A 17,684-nucleotide genomic window follows, 5' to 3' on the forward strand; every position below is an offset into this window, starting at 1 on the left:
AATGACCTGGGTGACAATCTGAGCAGTTCTCTTAGATTGTTCGCAGATGATGCTGTAATTTACCGTCTAGTAAGGTCATCCGAAGACCAGTATCAGCTGCAAAGCGATTTAGAAAAAATTGCTGTATGGTGTGTCAGGTGGCAGTTGACGCTAAATAACGAAAAGTGTGAGATGATCCACATGAGTTCCAAAAGAAATCCGTTGGAATTCGATTACTCGATAAATAGTACAGTTCTCAAGGCTGTCAATTCAACTAAGTACCTGGGTGTTAAAATTACGAACAACTTCAGTTGGAAGGACCACATAGATAATATTGTCGGGAAGGCGAGCCAAAGGTTGCGTTTCATTGGCAGGACACTTAGAAGATGCAACAAGTCCACTAAAGAGACAGCTTACACTACACTCGTTCGTCCTCTGTTAGAATATTGTTGCGCGGTGTGGGATCCTTACCAGGTGGGATTGACGGAGGATATCGAAAGGGTGCGAAAAAAGGCAGCTCGTTTTGTATTATCGCGTTATAGGGGAGAGAGTGTGGCAGATACGATACACGAGTTGGGGTGGAAGTCATTACAGCATAGACGTTTTTCGTCGCGGCGAGACCTTTTTACGAAATTTCAGTCATCAACTTTCTCTTCCGAATGCGAAAATATTTTGTTGAGCCCAACCTACATAGGTAGGAATGATCATCAAAATAAAATAAGAGAAATCAGAGCTCGAACAGAAAGGTTTAGGTGTTACTTTTTCCCGCTCGCTGTTCGGGAGTGGAATAGTAGAGAGATAGTATGATTGTGGTTCGATGAACCCTCTGCCAAGCACTTAAATGTGAATTGCAGAGTAGTCATGTAGATGTAGATGTAGATGTAGAAGGGCAACATCGAGGTCCGACGCTCTCAACATTTAACGGGAGAATTGTGATTTGTCATGGGTGCCAATGATGTTGACATTATTGACATTGATGGAGCCAGTCCTGTAAGCTTGTCGCGGAATTGGGACTACTGGGAAGCTCATGACGGCACGAAGATCAGCAGCGAACAGTAGGCTGCACATTCCCAAAAAATGGCTCTGACCACTATGGGACTCAACTGCTGTGGTCATCAGTCCCCTAGAACTTAGAACTACTTAAACCTAACTAACCGAAGGACATCACACACATCCATGCCCGAGGCAGGATTCGAACCTGCGACCGTAGCAGTCGCACGGTTCCGGACTGCACGCCTAGAACCGCGAGACCACCTCGGCCGGCTGCACGTTCCCATTCAGTAACCCCGTCGATTAGCAGTCGTGGGTTGGAGCAACAGCATTCGCTGCTGTCACAAAGGTGGATGTTTCGTCGTCCACACCGTCAGACCACGCAAAGGTGCGTGAATGGTGTGCGTCCAGTGGAGTCAGAAGGCGGCGTCACCACGGCTGTGGAAGAGTGGTGCTGGCTCAGCTGCTGTTCAACGTCCATAGGTACAGCGCCTGATGCATGCGAAGATGGTTGTACCTCCAACAGGGGGCCGAATGGTGCTTCTACCACGGAATCGTCCATTGGGGGAACATATTGATAGTTGTGATCTTCATCGTCTTGAGAATGCGTCCTGCATGTGTCAGACGGGGCGATACGCCATTTCCGACGTCTCTTCAGCGACCTTCACTGTCTGCAGACGCCTGGGGATCCGGATGGTCAGGCACAAAATTATCGATAGGCACAACCATGGAGTCAAGGGCCTTCCCCTGCACTAGAGACTGCTCACCACTGCCCATGACGGGAGGAGGCAAGGGCGTCGGTCCGTCCGCAACAGCTTGAAGCATTACCGGAGATGAAGTTATATCAGTAGCCAGGAGCCAGTGGTGATCGCAGTCGGGGGTCATTATGGGGAACTTCTAAAACGTCAGCGGCAGCGTCGTCGGTGCGGCCGTGGCCTGTAGGTCCCCAGGCGGCAACTGAGGGATTCTGCGTTGCAGGCAGCTGAAGCAGAAGTGTCCTTCTTTGTGATATCCCGAACATGCCATCATAAATTATGATTGCACGGCAGCCACCAAAATATCAGTAGGACGGCACATGTTTGATTAGCTCTATGCGGCTCTGTCGTACTCCATTGAGAACTGAGTATGTAGTGAACTGAACCCACTTTTCAGTTGTATGACTAATCACCTTTCCATATGGGGGGAATGAAGATACCACTACCTCTGAAGGCACGTCGAAAGGGAGTTCAAATACACGTATCGTCCGCAGTCCAAGTCCAGCATGTTCCACAGTTACGTCACCGATGTGTCCATCAGAGTGACGGAAAGTAAGACCAATTCGAGATGCACTTAGAATTTTGTCACATATGTCTTCGTTAGCCAATTTCACGTATGCCACACTGCTCACTACAGACAGGTGCATGCCAACAAGATCGTTGCAATCAATCTTGACTTCATCTCTGATAAACTGCTCGATTTCAAATGCTTTTGGTCGGGCATATTCAGGTGAAAATCTAGTCTTCAGTGTCGATTTTCTGTGGGCATAAGTCATTCTCTTTCGAAGAAAATATAGCGCGCTAAGACGGCAGAAATACGTAAGCAACTCCGCGACCGAGTTGCACGGCGAGGTCGTAAACAAGACGTCCGTGCCGCTAGCGTGCCGAAGTCGACTGAGCTACGTAACCACGAATCACGATCCGTCCTCAGAGCCTCAGTTCTCTCAGTCCTCGTCTCCTACCTTCCAAATTTCACAGAAGCTCTTCTGCGAAACTTGCAGAATTAGCACTCCTGGAAGAAAGGATATTGCGGAGACATGGCTGAGCCACAGCCAGGAAGTTTCATATCAGCGCACACTCCGCTGCAGCGTGAAAAATCCCATTCTGGACAAAAAATGTTATTTAAAGTCCCCATGGTTATGGCTGTAAAGTTTCAATCATTCTTGATGTGCGCGTCGCACTTGAAAGAAAAACAAGTGTGGATGTCAACTCACCCTGCTGCTGAGGAAGCTCTTGGACAGCACGATGATGACGTGGCGGCTGCAGTCCATGAGGTGAGATAAGTTGTGGTTGGCGGCGCCACTGTCGAGTCCTCGCTCATGCAGGCAGACACGGTAGTCCGGCTGGCCTTCGAGCAGGGGCACCAGAGTACCCCCCACCCACGACTGATCGCTCCCGCTGCAACCAGGTAGCGTGCAGGCGTCAGGTTGGGTTGGGTTGTTTGGGGGAGAGACCAAACAGCTAGGTCATCGGTCTCATTGGATTAGGGAAGGACTGGGAAGGAAGTCGGCCGTGCCCTTTCAAAGGAACCATCGCGGCATTTGCCTGGAGAGATTTAGGGAAATCACGGAAAACCTAAATCAGGATGGCCGGACGCGGGATTGAACCGTCGTCCTCCCGAATGCGAGTCCACTGTGCTAACCACTGCGCCACCTCGCTCGGTAGGCGTCAGGTACTTGCAAACAGAACGTCATCAGCATGTTATGCTCTTAGAGTGCTTCATCAGTGTGTAACAGCCATTTTCTTTCAGTTATGCACTGTACATATTGTAACGTTCCTTTCGTCCGCACTTCGAAGCTACCTTGGCCTCATGCGAAACCACAATCGTGATGCGGCCTAAGCCACGCACTCTAGGCAATGTGCGGCGCGCGAGACAATTCGCACGTCGCACTGATCCACGGATTTAATCGGAGAGCTTTGTTGGCGGACCTGAAATAATTCTCTGCTCTGCTTCTAAGTAATGGCGGTAGCTTCGCTTTGACACAGGAGACAGGGATAAATTTCTCACTACCCCAGTGTTAATAATCAAGAGACCTGTAGCAGTCCAACTACACTGGTGTCCAAAATTAAAGCAACTAACGGAAATTTTGCAAAGGTTGCGTTTATTTTGCCGCAAAATAGTATAAACAGGTGATAGCAAGGTAGAGACAACATAAAGAAACAAAATGTAACCAACTGCAACATGCATAACAGCAGACGCAAATGTTCTTCGTTTTTTCCAACCGGATTATGTCTTCACTATGGAGTGTGACTACCTCTGGTAGTAATACAGGCCTGACAACGACGGAGCATGCTGTGAATAATGTTATCAATGTCATGTTGGGGCAATAAAGCCCATTCCCCGTGGAGAGGCGCTGGTCGACGTTCACGTGATGCAACCAGTCTCCACAGTGCGTCCCAGACATGCTCCATGGCATTCAAACAGGGATAGTGAGCCTATAGTATCTTCCGTCTCCAAGAACACATCACCCACTCGGCTCTATGAGGTCGAGTATTATCGTCCATCAATACGAAGTCTGGGGGTACAGCACCTCGCAACAATCGTACATAGGTCCCAAAATCTAATCACGCCGGCCGCGGTGGCCGAGCGGTTCTAGGCGCATCAGTCCGGAACCGCGCGACTGCTACGGTCGCAGATTCCAATCCTGCCTCGGGCATGGATGTGTGTGATGTCCTTAGGTTAGTTAGATTTAAGTAGTTCTAAGTTCTAGGGGACTGATGACCTGAGATGTTAAGTCCCATAGAGCTCAGAGCCATTTGAACCATTTTTTGATCTAATCACGATACCTGACAGCAATTAAACCTCACCAATTCATCCATAAAATTTCATCAAGAGGTGTTCGAGTAGTCAACAAAACATTGCCCACACCATTAGCAATCCACCTCGACATCGACCTCTTTCCAAAATGTTTGGGTCTCGAAATCGTGGTTCAAATGGCTCTGAGTACTATGGGACTTAACAGCTGTGGTCATCAGTCCCCTAGAACTTAGAACTACTTAAACCTAACTAACCTAAGGACATCACACACATCCATGCCCGAGGCAGGATTCGAACCTGCGACCGTAGCAGTCGCACGGTTCCGGACTGCGCGCCTAGAACCGCGAGACCACCGCGGCCGGCTCGAAATCGTGTTCCACATTCCATTCCGATGCAGATCCGCCGAGAATCACTCTCGAGACCAAATCAGGACTCATCTGTGAGAAGAACATTGGCCTATTGTTCGACTGACCAGGTGGTATGTTGACGACTCCACTCTAGACTCTCCCTTCTGCGAAGACGCGTCAGAGGTGCATATAGAGCAATGAAGGATACTCTGCCGAAACCTTCTCTACACCGTTTGCCTCGATACGACACGTGCAGTGGATGCTGCAAGGTCAGATGCCTGTTGCTGTATTCAGGCGGCAGCATCGTGCCCTTACAGCCAAATAACGGACCCCTCTTTCTGATGTAACACATGGTCGGCCCTGCCATGATCTTCAGGATATAGTTTCGGTCTCTAGAAACTGTAGCCACATCTGAGAAACAACAGAACGATTCACAGAAAGCCAACAGGCCACATGCGTTTGCGACTGTCCTACTTCCGTTCTTCCTATGGCCCTCCACAGCAGTGAGTCTGATAGGCGTCTTCTCTGTGCCATACTACACCGTATATGACTGTGTACACAGAGGTTGTGATGTGGGACTACCTGGCGAACACTAGTCCGTTTGATAGGTGCCCTGACGTCATCGTTCGTGTGGTTTTCCTTTGACCGAAGTGCCATCTTAGGTGCAGAATACGATCGTACGGATATCTGTTGACAGTTTGTATGATTATATCGTGAATTAGACACAGGACGGGAAAATTGCGGTTTATTGTTTTAATTTTGGACATCAGCGTACTTTCAAAAAGATTCAGAGCTCAGAACATTGGAATATGCAACTGATAACGGTTCATAGACCGCCTCCTACGGGTCTTTAACAATTTCGACTATAATCTCCGACCAGTAAAACAAAAACAAGGTCAAAATTTAAGGATGGAAAATGTCTCACAAAAACAAAACATTCAAATTTCCACGGAAACAAACGGAATCTGTTTGCTTCAATTAAGCCTAACCAACTCTATTTCGTTCAGTGAACGCTACTTCCAGCTACATAAAGGCTCCACGATCTGACACATTGTTTCTCTTTCTATAGTGCACTTGGGCGGTCACCAAATCGCAAAGATCGCGGTGTATAACAGCAAAGTAGACCTATCTAAGAAGGCTTGACACGTCCATACATTCGATCGCATTTTCAAATGACTTTTAAGTGTACCGCACTGGAAAAGTAACCCCGTTGATGATAATGTCTCACTAACACCCGAATTGAGAATTTTACTAGCAAAACACCACCTCCGCCCAAGACGGCTCACGACACTCCACGAGCGCTGTCGACCGTCTCCCGATTTCGCAACATCGCAAACTGCTCCACGAGATTATTTAACATTTAGACATTACAACCAATCAGAGTCAGGAGCAGGGCCCCCACTAATACTACTTCTCAAAGATGCTGATCCCTGGCAGGTCTTTTAGAAGATTCTCTCAACACCTGTCGCAAAACACTGCCCATTTTGGAAAAATTACAAACCTTGATATTAGCCATCTACTCCCCGGTCACAGTCCATTTATAAGGATTACAAGGGTTATGGAAAGACCAGCCGTCGCCTCCAGGCCGAAGAGCACCTTCGTCCCCCGGATACCGGTTCTGGTGCACACAATAGTCACATAACGAGCCCACAGCACGCTGCGAGGCGATGGTGTGTTCCAGTACCTATATTCAGGTTTACCTATGGGTTTCTCTTCTGAGTATAAATACATAAAATACACTGAAGCGCCGAAGAAACTGATAGAGGCATCCTTATTCAAAGGCAGAGATATGTAAACATGCAGAATACGGCGCTGCCGTCGGCAACGGCTATATAAGACAACAAGTGTCTGGCGGAGCTGGTCATCTACATCTACATCATACACCGCAAGCCACCTAATGGTGTGTACCGTAGGGTACTTTCAGTACCACCATCTGATCCCTCCAAACCTGTTCCACTCCGAATAGCGCGTGGAAAGAATGATTGTCGGTAAGCCTCTCTATTGGCTCTAATTTCTCGAATTTACTCCTCGTGGTCAATACGCGAGGTGTATGTAGGAGAAGTAATATGTTGTCTGACTCCTCCTGAAAAGAGCTGCCCCGAATTTCAATAGTAAATCTCTTCGTGATGCACAACGTCTCTCTTGTAACGTCTGCCAGTGGAGTTTGTTTAGCATCTCCGTAACGCTCTCTCGCCAGCTAAACGATCCCGTGACGAAGCGCGCCGCTCTTCGTTGGATCTTTTCTATCTCATCTATCAGTCCTACCTGATACGGATCACAGATAGATGAACAATACTCCAGAATAGGGCGAACAAGCGCCTTATAAGTCACTTCTTTCGTGGATGAGTTATATTTCCTTAAGATTCTTCCGATGAATCTGAGTCTTGTGTCTGCTTTTCCCATCATCTGTTTTATATGGTCATTCCACTTAAGGTCGCTCTCGATAGTTACGCCTAGATATTTTACGGTGCCCGTGTGGTCGTTGAGAGAATAAATAGATGATTTTGACCCACTTACTGACTTTACATACAGATTTTAGATCGGATACTGCTCCTACAGTGGCAAGTTATCAAGATTTAAGTGAGTTTGAATGTGGTGTTATAGTCGGTGCAAGAGCTATGAGACACAGCGTCTCCGAGGTAGCGATGAAGTGGAGATTTTCCCGTACTACCAGTTCACGAATTTACCGCGAATATCAGGAATCCGGTAAAACATCAAATCTCCGGCATCGCTGCTGCCGGAGAAAGATCCTGCAAAAAACCAAAGACGACTGAAGAAAATCGCTTAACGTGACATAAGTGCAACGCTTCCGCCAATTGCTGCATATTTCATTGCTGGGCTGTCAACAAGAGTCAGTGTGCGAACCATTCAACGAAACATCATCGATATGGGTTTACGCAGCCGAAGATCCACTCGTGTACCCTCGATGACTGCACGACAAGCTTAACGCCTCGCCTGGACGCGCCACTACCGACTTTGGACTGTTAATGACTGGAAACATGTTGCCTGGTCGGATGAGTCTCGTTTCAAATTGTATCGAGCGGATGGAGACAACCTCATGAATCCATGGATCCTGAATGTCAGCAGGGGACTGTTCAAGCAGGTGGAGGCTCTGTAATGGAGTGGGGCGGGTGCAGATGGTGTGATGCGGGTCCCATGATACGTATAGATACGGCGCTGACAGGTGATACGTACGTAAGCATCCTGTCTGATCACCTGCGTCCATTCATCTCCATTGTGCATTCCTACGGACTTATGCAATTCCAGCAGGACAATGCGACACCCCACATGTCCAGAATTGCTACAGAGTGGCTCTAAAAACACTCTTCTGAGTTGAAACATTTCTGCTGCCCACCAAGCTCCCCAGACTGAACATTATTGAGCATATCTGGGATGCCTTGCTCCGTGCTGATCAGAAGAGATCTGCACCCCCACGTACTATTACGGATTTATGAATGTCACTTCCCCCCCAGCACTACCCCAGACATTAGGAGAGTCCATGGCACGAAGTGTTGCGGCACTCCTGCGTCCTCGCGGGAGCCCTACACGATATTAGGCAGCTGTAGCATTTTCTTTGGTCCTTCAGTGTATGATCACAGTTTCCAAACTACAGAAAAGGGGCATAAGGAAAATGAGTAAAAACAGTAATCGGGGTCAGTGTAAGGCTCTACAGAATTTATAATTACACCGTGTGAGTACATTTACCACCCTGTTATGCATACCCAATCTAACCTTGACAATTACTGCACATACATCTCTGTCCATGACCGTTGAAAACATCTAGACTGACTTTAAATTTACCACGAATAAATAAATATAAATTCAAAATAACTTTTCCCTCCAATGGCAAAAAATGTACACTAAATTACCCAAGGACGTTAAAGAGATTACTAAAGGGAACTTATTTAAAAACACAAGTAAAAAAGTATTAGTTGATGAATGCGTTCTATAGAATACATTATATGTGGGTTGCCTCTCCTAAGAGCCGTCAGGCGCAATTAATCTGCTGTTTCAGTAGATATTTGCAACTTCGTTTCCGCATTGTGCGGCTGAAGTCAGCTCAAACAATAGTTCGCGTCACGTCTTTCATGCGACGCACAGGGTCGTCGGAAACTCTCGGTTTGTTTCTCGTTACAAACAAAATTATTTTTAAAGTGGAATGTATCGTGCCCATTCGATAGAGCGCTCCCAGATTAGTCCAGTGCCATATTCGTTTTATCGATATGTGTTAACAGGGACAGTAAAGCACGAAGAATAAACAGAATCTAGCAGCGATTCAATAGCGCTGTATTCTTGGCGTTAGCAGTCATACGTCAGGGCGATAGTGTCGCTGCTTGATTACTGGTTTCGAGATTTACTGCTCTTATTAATCCATATCGATAAAACGAATACTCTACTCTACTCTGGGACCGCTCCATCGAATGGGCAAGTAACATATCGCTTTAAAAATAATTTTGTTTGTAACGGCAAACAAAACGCCGATTTCCGTCGACTGCTGGGCGTCGCGTGGAAGACATGATGAGCGTTATTTGTTTGGGCTGACTCCAGCTACGCAATGCGAAAACGAAGTTCCAAATACCTACTGAAACACCAGAGACACTGTGCCTGACGATTCTTCAGGAGTTGGCTCCCCGTATATTCAACACAGAATAGGGGTTTGGTAACAAACATAACTAAAGTAACTAATAACAATAATACATCTGTCATTTCATACAACACTATCGCACTATAATGCTTTTTCATTTTTTTTCTAGAAACCAAATAACCAAAGCTCCAACTCGTTATAATCTTTCTGAGCTCAACGCTTCACTCATTATCATTGTTTCAGGCAAGTGAATGGCCAGTTGTGGTACATAAATTGGAAACCCAACACCATTACTGTGGTCCTCATGTCAGATGATAATATGTGTAGCATTGCGTTACGAAATAATGTGTCGTTATAGTCTGTTGTGTGTTCAGTGATGGGTATTGAGAACTGAATGGACAGCGTAGCACTATCTCTTTATCTTATTAAATAGACTCTACCATTGACCCATCCGCTACGCACCTGCTGCACGGCTTTACTTCGTTCACCTGATGTAGACACACACAATCGCGATGATTGGTCAGCAGCCGTAGCACATGTACACTGCTGTTGTCACGCTCTTCGAAGTACACTGGTGTCCAAAATTAAAGCAACAAACGGAAATTTGTCAAAGCTGCACTTATTTTGCCACAAAACAGTATAAATATGTGATAGTAAAGTAGAAACAATGTAAAGAACACATAACGTTAACAACTGCAACATGAATAACGGTAGACCAAAAACGATCTTCGTTTTTTTCTAACTTAACGGATTTGCACACACATTCCGACAACTGGTTAATGTGCTCAGTATGGGGTGTGGCCACCTACGGCAGCAGTACAGATCTGACAATGACGAGAAATGCTGTGAATGATGTTATCAATTTCATGATGAGGCAGTAACGCCCATTCTTCCTGCAGAGCTGCTCGCAAGTCTTGGAGAGTGGTTAGTGACTGCAACCCGTGTCCCTCGTAGATCCCAGACGTGCTCTGTGGGATTCAAATCGGAAGAGCGTGTAGATAACGCCATCCGTGCAGTATCTTCCGGCTCCAAGAGAACATCAACCACCTGTGCTCAATGCGGCCAAGTATCACCGTCCATCAATACGAAGTCTGGGCTCACAGTACCTAGAAACGACCGCACATGAGGTCCCAAGATCTCGTCACGATACCTGAGGTGTTCGAGTGGTCCATATAATCCCTGCTGGGATCCTCCTCGATACTGGTTTCTATGAATAATGTTTGGATCCTGAAATCGTGTTCCACGTTCCCTCCAGATGCGAATCCGTCGATAATCACTGCCCGGACGAGTTCGAGACTCATCTGCGAAAAGAACATTTGTCCGCTGTTCGACCATCCAGGTAGCATGTTGACGACTCCAATCTAGACGTTTCCTTCTGTGAACATCCGTCAGAGATACACATACAGCAGGTCTTAGACAATAAAGACTACTCTGATGAAGCCTGCTATGCACCCTTTGTCTCTATACAACGTTTGCAGTGAATACTCCGAGATCAGTTGCCAGTTGCTGTGCAGTACTAAGGAGGTACCGCTCAGCGTTTACAGCCAAATAACGGTCCTCTCTTTCTGTGCCGCACGTCATCGACCCTAACCTGGCCTTCGGGATACAATCTCTATCTCTTTAAACTATAGCCATACTCCAGAAACAACAGAACAAATGTGCCTGAAATCTTATGGGATTTAACTGCTAAGGTCATCAGTCCCTAAGCTTACACACTGCTTAACCTAAATTATCCTAAGGACAAACACATACACCCACGCCCAAGGGAGGACTCGAACCTCCACCGGGACGAGCCGCACAGTCCATGACTGTAGCGCCTTAGCCGGCCAGGGTGGCCTAGCTGTTCTAGGCACTACAGTCTGGAACCGCGCCACCGCTACGGTCGCAAGTTCGAATCCTGCCTCGAGCATGGATGTGTGTGATGTCCTTAGGTTAGTTAGGTTTAAGTAGTTCTAAGTTCTAGGCACTGAAGCCAGTGCGGCACATTAGCTGGTAGGGTCCTGCTTCCAACATTCGTGAGCCCTCCACCACAGCGAGTCTGGTAGGTGTCTTCTCTGTACCATGCTGCACCCTCTGTGACTGTGTACTCAGAGATTATGGCCATAGGACTAACCGGCAAGCACTACCGTGTTCGATAGGAACCCTGACTTCATCGTTGGCGTTTTTGTCTGTTTCCCGAATGCCTTCTTCCGTGCAGACCATGATCATACAGACATCTGTTGAGAGTCTGTTTGATTACATAGTTAATGAGACACTGGACGGTGTAATAGCACTTTGTTGCCTTAATTTTAGACACCAGTGTAGATCGCACTTACGTATTAGATATCTTGCTACTAAGTAACAGTAAATCAACCTTTATAGTAACTACCATCAAAGTTTCTCTTCAAAATGCTTTAGAAATGTAGCTTTTATATAAAAAATCATTTACAGTAACATTCGCTGTACTGTTGTATTCTGGTTGTCGCGCTGTCAGTTGGGCGTGTGAAAAAGGCTGACGCTGCTTCCTGCTTCGTGGCGAAAATTGCCCATAGAACACTCTTAAAAAGTGACTGTTTTCACAAGTTTACAGAAAAAAACAGCTTTGAAGTTTTCCAAGGATTCGTATTTACTGTAGTTAAGACGCAGCTCCTTTTTCGGTATCGTTATGATAAATCCGTGGATCAATGGCTCGGATCTTTTTTTCGTTCAGTTTGTAATACCTACAGGTTTTTAATGTAAAGTTCATCAAATTTACACTACTTAACAGGTACCTAATTATCATTCTGCTATGAAAAATGCACATCTTCTTGTTTCTAATTATATATTGCACACAAAGTCCAGTTTTCATTGCAAATATAAATTCTTAATTATCGATATTTTATGAAAGATTGTTAATAAAGGTTGTTTAAAGGAAGAAAACAACGAATTAAGTTTCCAGAACAAAAATGAAAAATCAAAGCAGGCCGGTGTGGCCGAGTGGTTCTAGGGCTTCAGTCTGGAACCGCGCGACTGCTACGGTCGCTGATTCGAATCCTGCCTTGTTGATGGATGTGTGTGATGTCCTAAGGTTAGTTAGGTTTTAGTAGTTCTAAGTTCTAGGGGACTACTGACCTCAGCAGTTAAGTCCCATAGTGCTCAGAGCCATTTGAACCATTTGAAAAATCAAACCGTGAGCACGCAGAAGTGCCGCAACACGACGTGCCATGCACTCGAATATTGTCTGAAGTAGTAGTGGAGGGAGCTGACACCATGAATCCTCCACGGATGTCCATAAATGCGTAGAAGTACGAGGGGGTGAAGATCCCTTCTGAATAGCACGTTGCAAGGCATCCCACATATGCTCAATAACGTTCATCTCTGTGGAGTTTGGTAGCCGGTGGAAGTGTTTAAACTCAGATGAGAGTTCCTGGAGATACACTGTAGCAATTCTGGACGTGTGGAGTGTTGCATTGTCCTGCCAACTCCGTCGGAATGCACAATGGACATGAGTGGATGCAGGTGAACAGACAGGATTCTTACGTACGTCTCATCTGTCAGAGTCGTATCTAAACGTATCAGGCCCCCATAACAATCCATGTGCACACGCCCCACACCATTACAGAGCCTCCACCAGCTTGAACAGTCCCCTGCTGACATGCAGGGTCCATGGATTCACGAGGTAGGCTCCATACCCGTATACGTCCATCTACTCGATACAGTTTGAAATGAAACTCGTCCGACCAAGCAACGTATTTCCAGTCATCAACAGTCCAATGTCGGTGTTGACTGGTACAGGAGAGGCGTAAAGCTTTGTGTCGTGCAATCATCAAGCCTTAGGCTCCTAAAGCCCATATCGATAATGTTTCGTCGAATGGCACTTGGTGATGACCCAGAATTGAAATCTGGAGTAATCTGCGATTGGGTTTCACTTCTGTCACGTTGAACGAGTCTCTTCAGTCGTCGTTGGTCCCGTTCTTGCAGGATCTTTTTCCGGCCGTAGTGATGGGGGAGACTTGCTGTTATACCAGATCCCTGATATTCTCGGTACATTCGGAAATGGTCGTACGGGAAAATCCCCACTTCATCGATCCCTCGGAGATGCTGTGTCCCATCGCTCATGCGCCGTCTACAACAACACGTTCAAACTCAGTTAAATCTCGATAACCACCCGTTGTAGTAGCAGTAACAACTGCGCCCGACACTTGTTGTCTTATATAGGCGTTGCCCACCGCAGAGCCGTATTGTGTCGGTTTACATATCTCTGTATTTGAATACGCATCCCTACGCCAGTTTCTTTTGAGCTTCAGTGTATTATTCTATTTAAAAATTAAATTACTTTCCAAGCTGTATTGTTTCTCTGCTCGTCTCTTTTTTCGTCTTACCTGCAACTGCTTACAGCAGTGCAGGTTATTTGCACCTCCTAGATGGCCAGTGCTGCCCAAGTTAAGTGCGCTGATAAAACTGTTGTCCACTGTCATCACTCCGTCGATGTGCGCGTAACATATAGCTTAAAAATGTTCAAATGTGTGTGAAATCCTATGGGACGCTAAGGTCATCAGTGCCTAAGCTTACACACTACATAAGCTAAATTATCTTAAGGACAAACACACACAGCCATGCCCGAGGGAGGACTCGAACCTCCGCCGGAAACAGCCGCACAGTATACGACTGCAGCGCCTAAGACCGCTCGGCTAATCCCGCGCGGCATATGGCTTAAAACGTATCCTATTAATCATACTCTACAGTGCTCGAGAGAGCTTGGCTTCCGCTCCACTTGAAACGAAATTCAGTGAGATACCCGCAAACTCGGAAGAATATCTTGTGTAATGCTTACATCAGGTTTATGCTTATGATGAACACAGTATAGAGAGGCAAGCTATTTTATACGCGCCCTACCTGTACAAGATGAAAGCGTCGAACAGGAAGACGTCGTCAGCAACGCCGCGCCCTTTGCGACGGCTGCTGCGGGCGCGGGCTCGCAGCCGCAGGAGGTGAGCGCTGTAGGCGAGCTCGAAGCGGTAACGGTAGCAGACGCCGACGGCGGCCGAGAGTAGCACCAGAAGCGCCGCCCCCAGCGTGAGGCCGACCGCTAGCAGCGGCTCGCGCCGCCTCGAATCGGCCGGGTAGTCGGCAGCGCACTCGTCCAGGTCGCCGACCAGCGCCACCGCCGCCACAGACATGCCCAGGAAGGCTGGGGGCGTGGTGCAGCGCAGCGACGTCGCCGCCCCCGTGGGGACGCCCACCGCTCTCACCTCCACCTGCGTCGTCCGCAGCCACTCGCGAAACTGCTGGAACGCGCACCCGTCGCAGTGCAGAGGGTTCTCGCTCAGCCACACAGTTTTCAGCACGTCGAGGCTGGCGAGCATGTTGGCGTCGATATTCGCCAGCGAGTTGTTCGCTAGGTTCAGCGAGTCCACGCACCTGCAGAATTAACGACGCTCCAGAATTTCTGCCCGCATCTCGTGGTCGTGCGGTAGCGTTCTCGCTTCCCGCGCCCGGGTTCCCGGGTTCGATTCCCGGCGGTGTCAGGGATTTTCTCTGCCTCGTGATGGCTGGGTGTTGTGTGTTCTCCTTAGGTTAGTTAGGTTTAAGTAGTTCTAAGTTCTAGGGGACTGATGTCCTCAGATGTTAAGTCCCATAGTGCTCAGAGCCATTTGAACCATTTTCCAGAATTTCTACTACATATGGACTTCTGCATAATATATGTCAATCTTCTACATTAACATCAACATCTGCACTGAGGTGGCGAGAGTCATGGGATACCTCCAAATATCATGTCGAACCACCTTCTGCGTGGCGTAGTGCAGCAAGTCATGGAGTGAACAAGTCGTTGGATGTCCGCTGCAAAAAAATTGAGTCATGTAGCCTCTATAGGTGACCACAATTTCGCAAGTGTTGCCGGTTATGTCCCGATCTGGGAGGCCAAATCACTCGCTCGAATTGTCCAAAATGTTCTTTAGACCAGTCGCGAACAATTGTGCCCCAGTGGCCATTGTTGTTTGTCAACATGAAGTTCAAAAATGCTTCAAATGGCTCTGAGCACTATGGGACTTAACATCTGTGGTCATCAGTCCCCTACAACTAAGAACTACTTAAACCTAACTAACCTAAGGACATCACACACATTCATGTCCGAGACAGGATTCGAACCTGCGACCGTAGCGGTCACGCGGTTCCAGACCATACGGTGTCTTGCAGAGTATGTATGCAGACGTAGCTGTCTTCCCTGTTCCGTTCCTGAATACTCCGTAGGGAAAACGACCGTCAATAAACTTCCATTTGGACTCAATTTTTTCTGATTTTCTGGTCGTGGTCATTTCGAGAGACACACGTTAGAGGCAGCAATATGATATGCGACTCTTTGAATGTACGTTTTTGAAATTTCAACTATAAGCCTTTCCGTCACACACAACGTCTCTGTTGCTACTGCCACTGGAGTCTATTGAGCAACTCAGTAATGCTGTCGCCCATACTATGCGACAGCATGACGAATCGTCTCTCCGTGAATGTTCTCTCTCTCTTCCCCTCGCTCTCTTCGCTCTCTCTTTCCCTCTCTCACTTCTCTCTCTCTGTCTTTCCCTCTGTCCCCTGCTACTCCTACTTAGTAGGGGTCGCAGACCCATGCGAGTGTGGACAAATCAGATTTCCTTAAGATTCTTCCAGTGACTCACAGGCTAGCCTTTGCTTTTCCTCCAGTTAGTATCAAGTTGTCATTTCACTTCAGGTCGCTCTTTGCGATTACTCTTAGGTATGTTACGGTTGTTAACTGTTTTCAGTAATCTATCGTTAGTAAATTAATTGAACAGTAGTCGATCTCTCGCACATTTACGAGCAATATGTTACACTTCTTTACGTTAGAATTATCTACCAGTTCTTGCAACATCCGAGACTCCTGCGTAGGTCTTTCTGCACTTCGCTGCAGCCTGCTGACGTAACCACGCTGTAGACAGTACCATAGTCTGCAAAAAGCCACAAGGACATATCAAACTCTTCGTTGGGGTACTCCAGAAATTCGTTTTACACATGTCGATTTCGTCCCGTTAAGAATAACGCCGGCCGCTGTGGCCTATCGGTTCTAGGCACTACAGTCCAGAACCGCGCTGCCGCTACGGTCGCAGGTTCGAATCCTGCCTCGGGCATGGATGTGTGTGGTGTCCTTAGGTTAGTTAGGTTTAATTAGTTCTAAGTCTAGCGGACTGATGACCTCAGATGTTAAGTCCCATAGTGCTTAGAGCCAAGAATAACGCCAGGCGTCTTCCTTGATTTGACTAAGGCGTTTGATTGTGTTGATCACAAAATATTACTGCGGAAGTTGGACCATTATGGAGCTGGTTCACCTCTTACTTTAAGAACAGACAGCAGAAGGTTATTCGCCGCAATATTGAGAATGGCTACGACGTTGTGTCCCAGTGGGCGCCCCAGGAGTCGATGCTGGAGCCGCTACTGTTTCTTATTTATATTATATGATATGCCTTCTAATATTACAGGGATTCTAAAATACTTGTTTGCTGGTGACACCAGATTAGTAGTCAAGGATGCCATGTGCAGTATTGACACAGTATCAAATAATGCAGTTTATGGCATGGCTTATAGAAAATAATTTTATGCTAAATTACAGTAAGACTTATTTTTTATGTAGTAGTGAAGGATGCCATGTGCAGTATTGACACACTATCAAACAATGCAGTTAAAAGCACGGCTTATAGAAAATAATTTTTTGCTAAATCAAAGTAAGACTTATTTTTTACAGTTTCCGGTATACGATTCAACAAAAACTGACATTTTGTCTACACAGAATGGGCATATGATTATTGAGACTGAACAGTTCACATTCCTAGGTGTTCAAATAGATAGTAAGTTGTCGTGGAAAGCTCCTGTTCAGGGTCTTGTTGAAAAACAAAATGCTGCTTTATTTACTATTAGAACAATATCTGAAATAAGTGATAGTTCAACACGAAAAGTAGTCTACTTAGGCTATTTTCATACGTTTATGATGTATGGTCTTACTTTTTTGGGTAACTCTTTGGATTCAAAAAGCGTATTTTTGCCTCATAAATGGCGGTTCGAGCAATATGTGGTGTACATTCGCGAACCTCTTGTTAGTAGTCGGGAAATTCTGACGCTGGCCTCTCAGAACGTATTTTCTTTACTGTCATTTGTTGTTAACAACATCAGCTTCTTCCCAAAAGTTATCAACTTTCTCTCAGTTAGTACTAGGCAAAAATTCAGTCTGCTTTTGGGACGCACATCCTTGACTCTTGTGCAGAAAGGTGCGCAGTATTCTGCTGCATCATTTTCAATGAGCTGCCACA

General features: G+C 46.6%; 1 protein-coding gene across 2 annotated transcripts in view; it reads right to left on the minus strand.

Annotated features, from left to right (window-relative positions):
* LOC126325205 (toll-like receptor 4) overlaps window positions 1-17,684 on the minus strand; it is a 101,983-nt gene that overhangs the window by 10,526 nt on the left and 73,773 nt on the right. The window contains exons 4-5 of one of the 2 annotated variants that reach the window (XM_049995153.1): window positions 14,269-14,793; window positions 2,939-3,122 (exon numbers count right to left, since the gene is read on the minus strand). In XM_049995153.1, the coding sequence (XP_049851110.1) occupies window positions 2,939-3,122; window positions 14,269-14,793 (709 nt within the window). The remainder of the gene's footprint in view (window positions 1-2,938; window positions 3,123-14,268; window positions 14,794-17,684) is intronic. The other variant, XM_049995154.1, reaches the window with a different exon arrangement.

Source organism: Schistocerca gregaria, chromosome 2, assembly GCF_023897955.1.
Source record: "Schistocerca gregaria isolate iqSchGreg1 chromosome 2, iqSchGreg1.2, whole genome shotgun sequence".
NCBI lineage: Eukaryota > Metazoa > Arthropoda > Insecta > Orthoptera > Acrididae > Schistocerca > Schistocerca gregaria.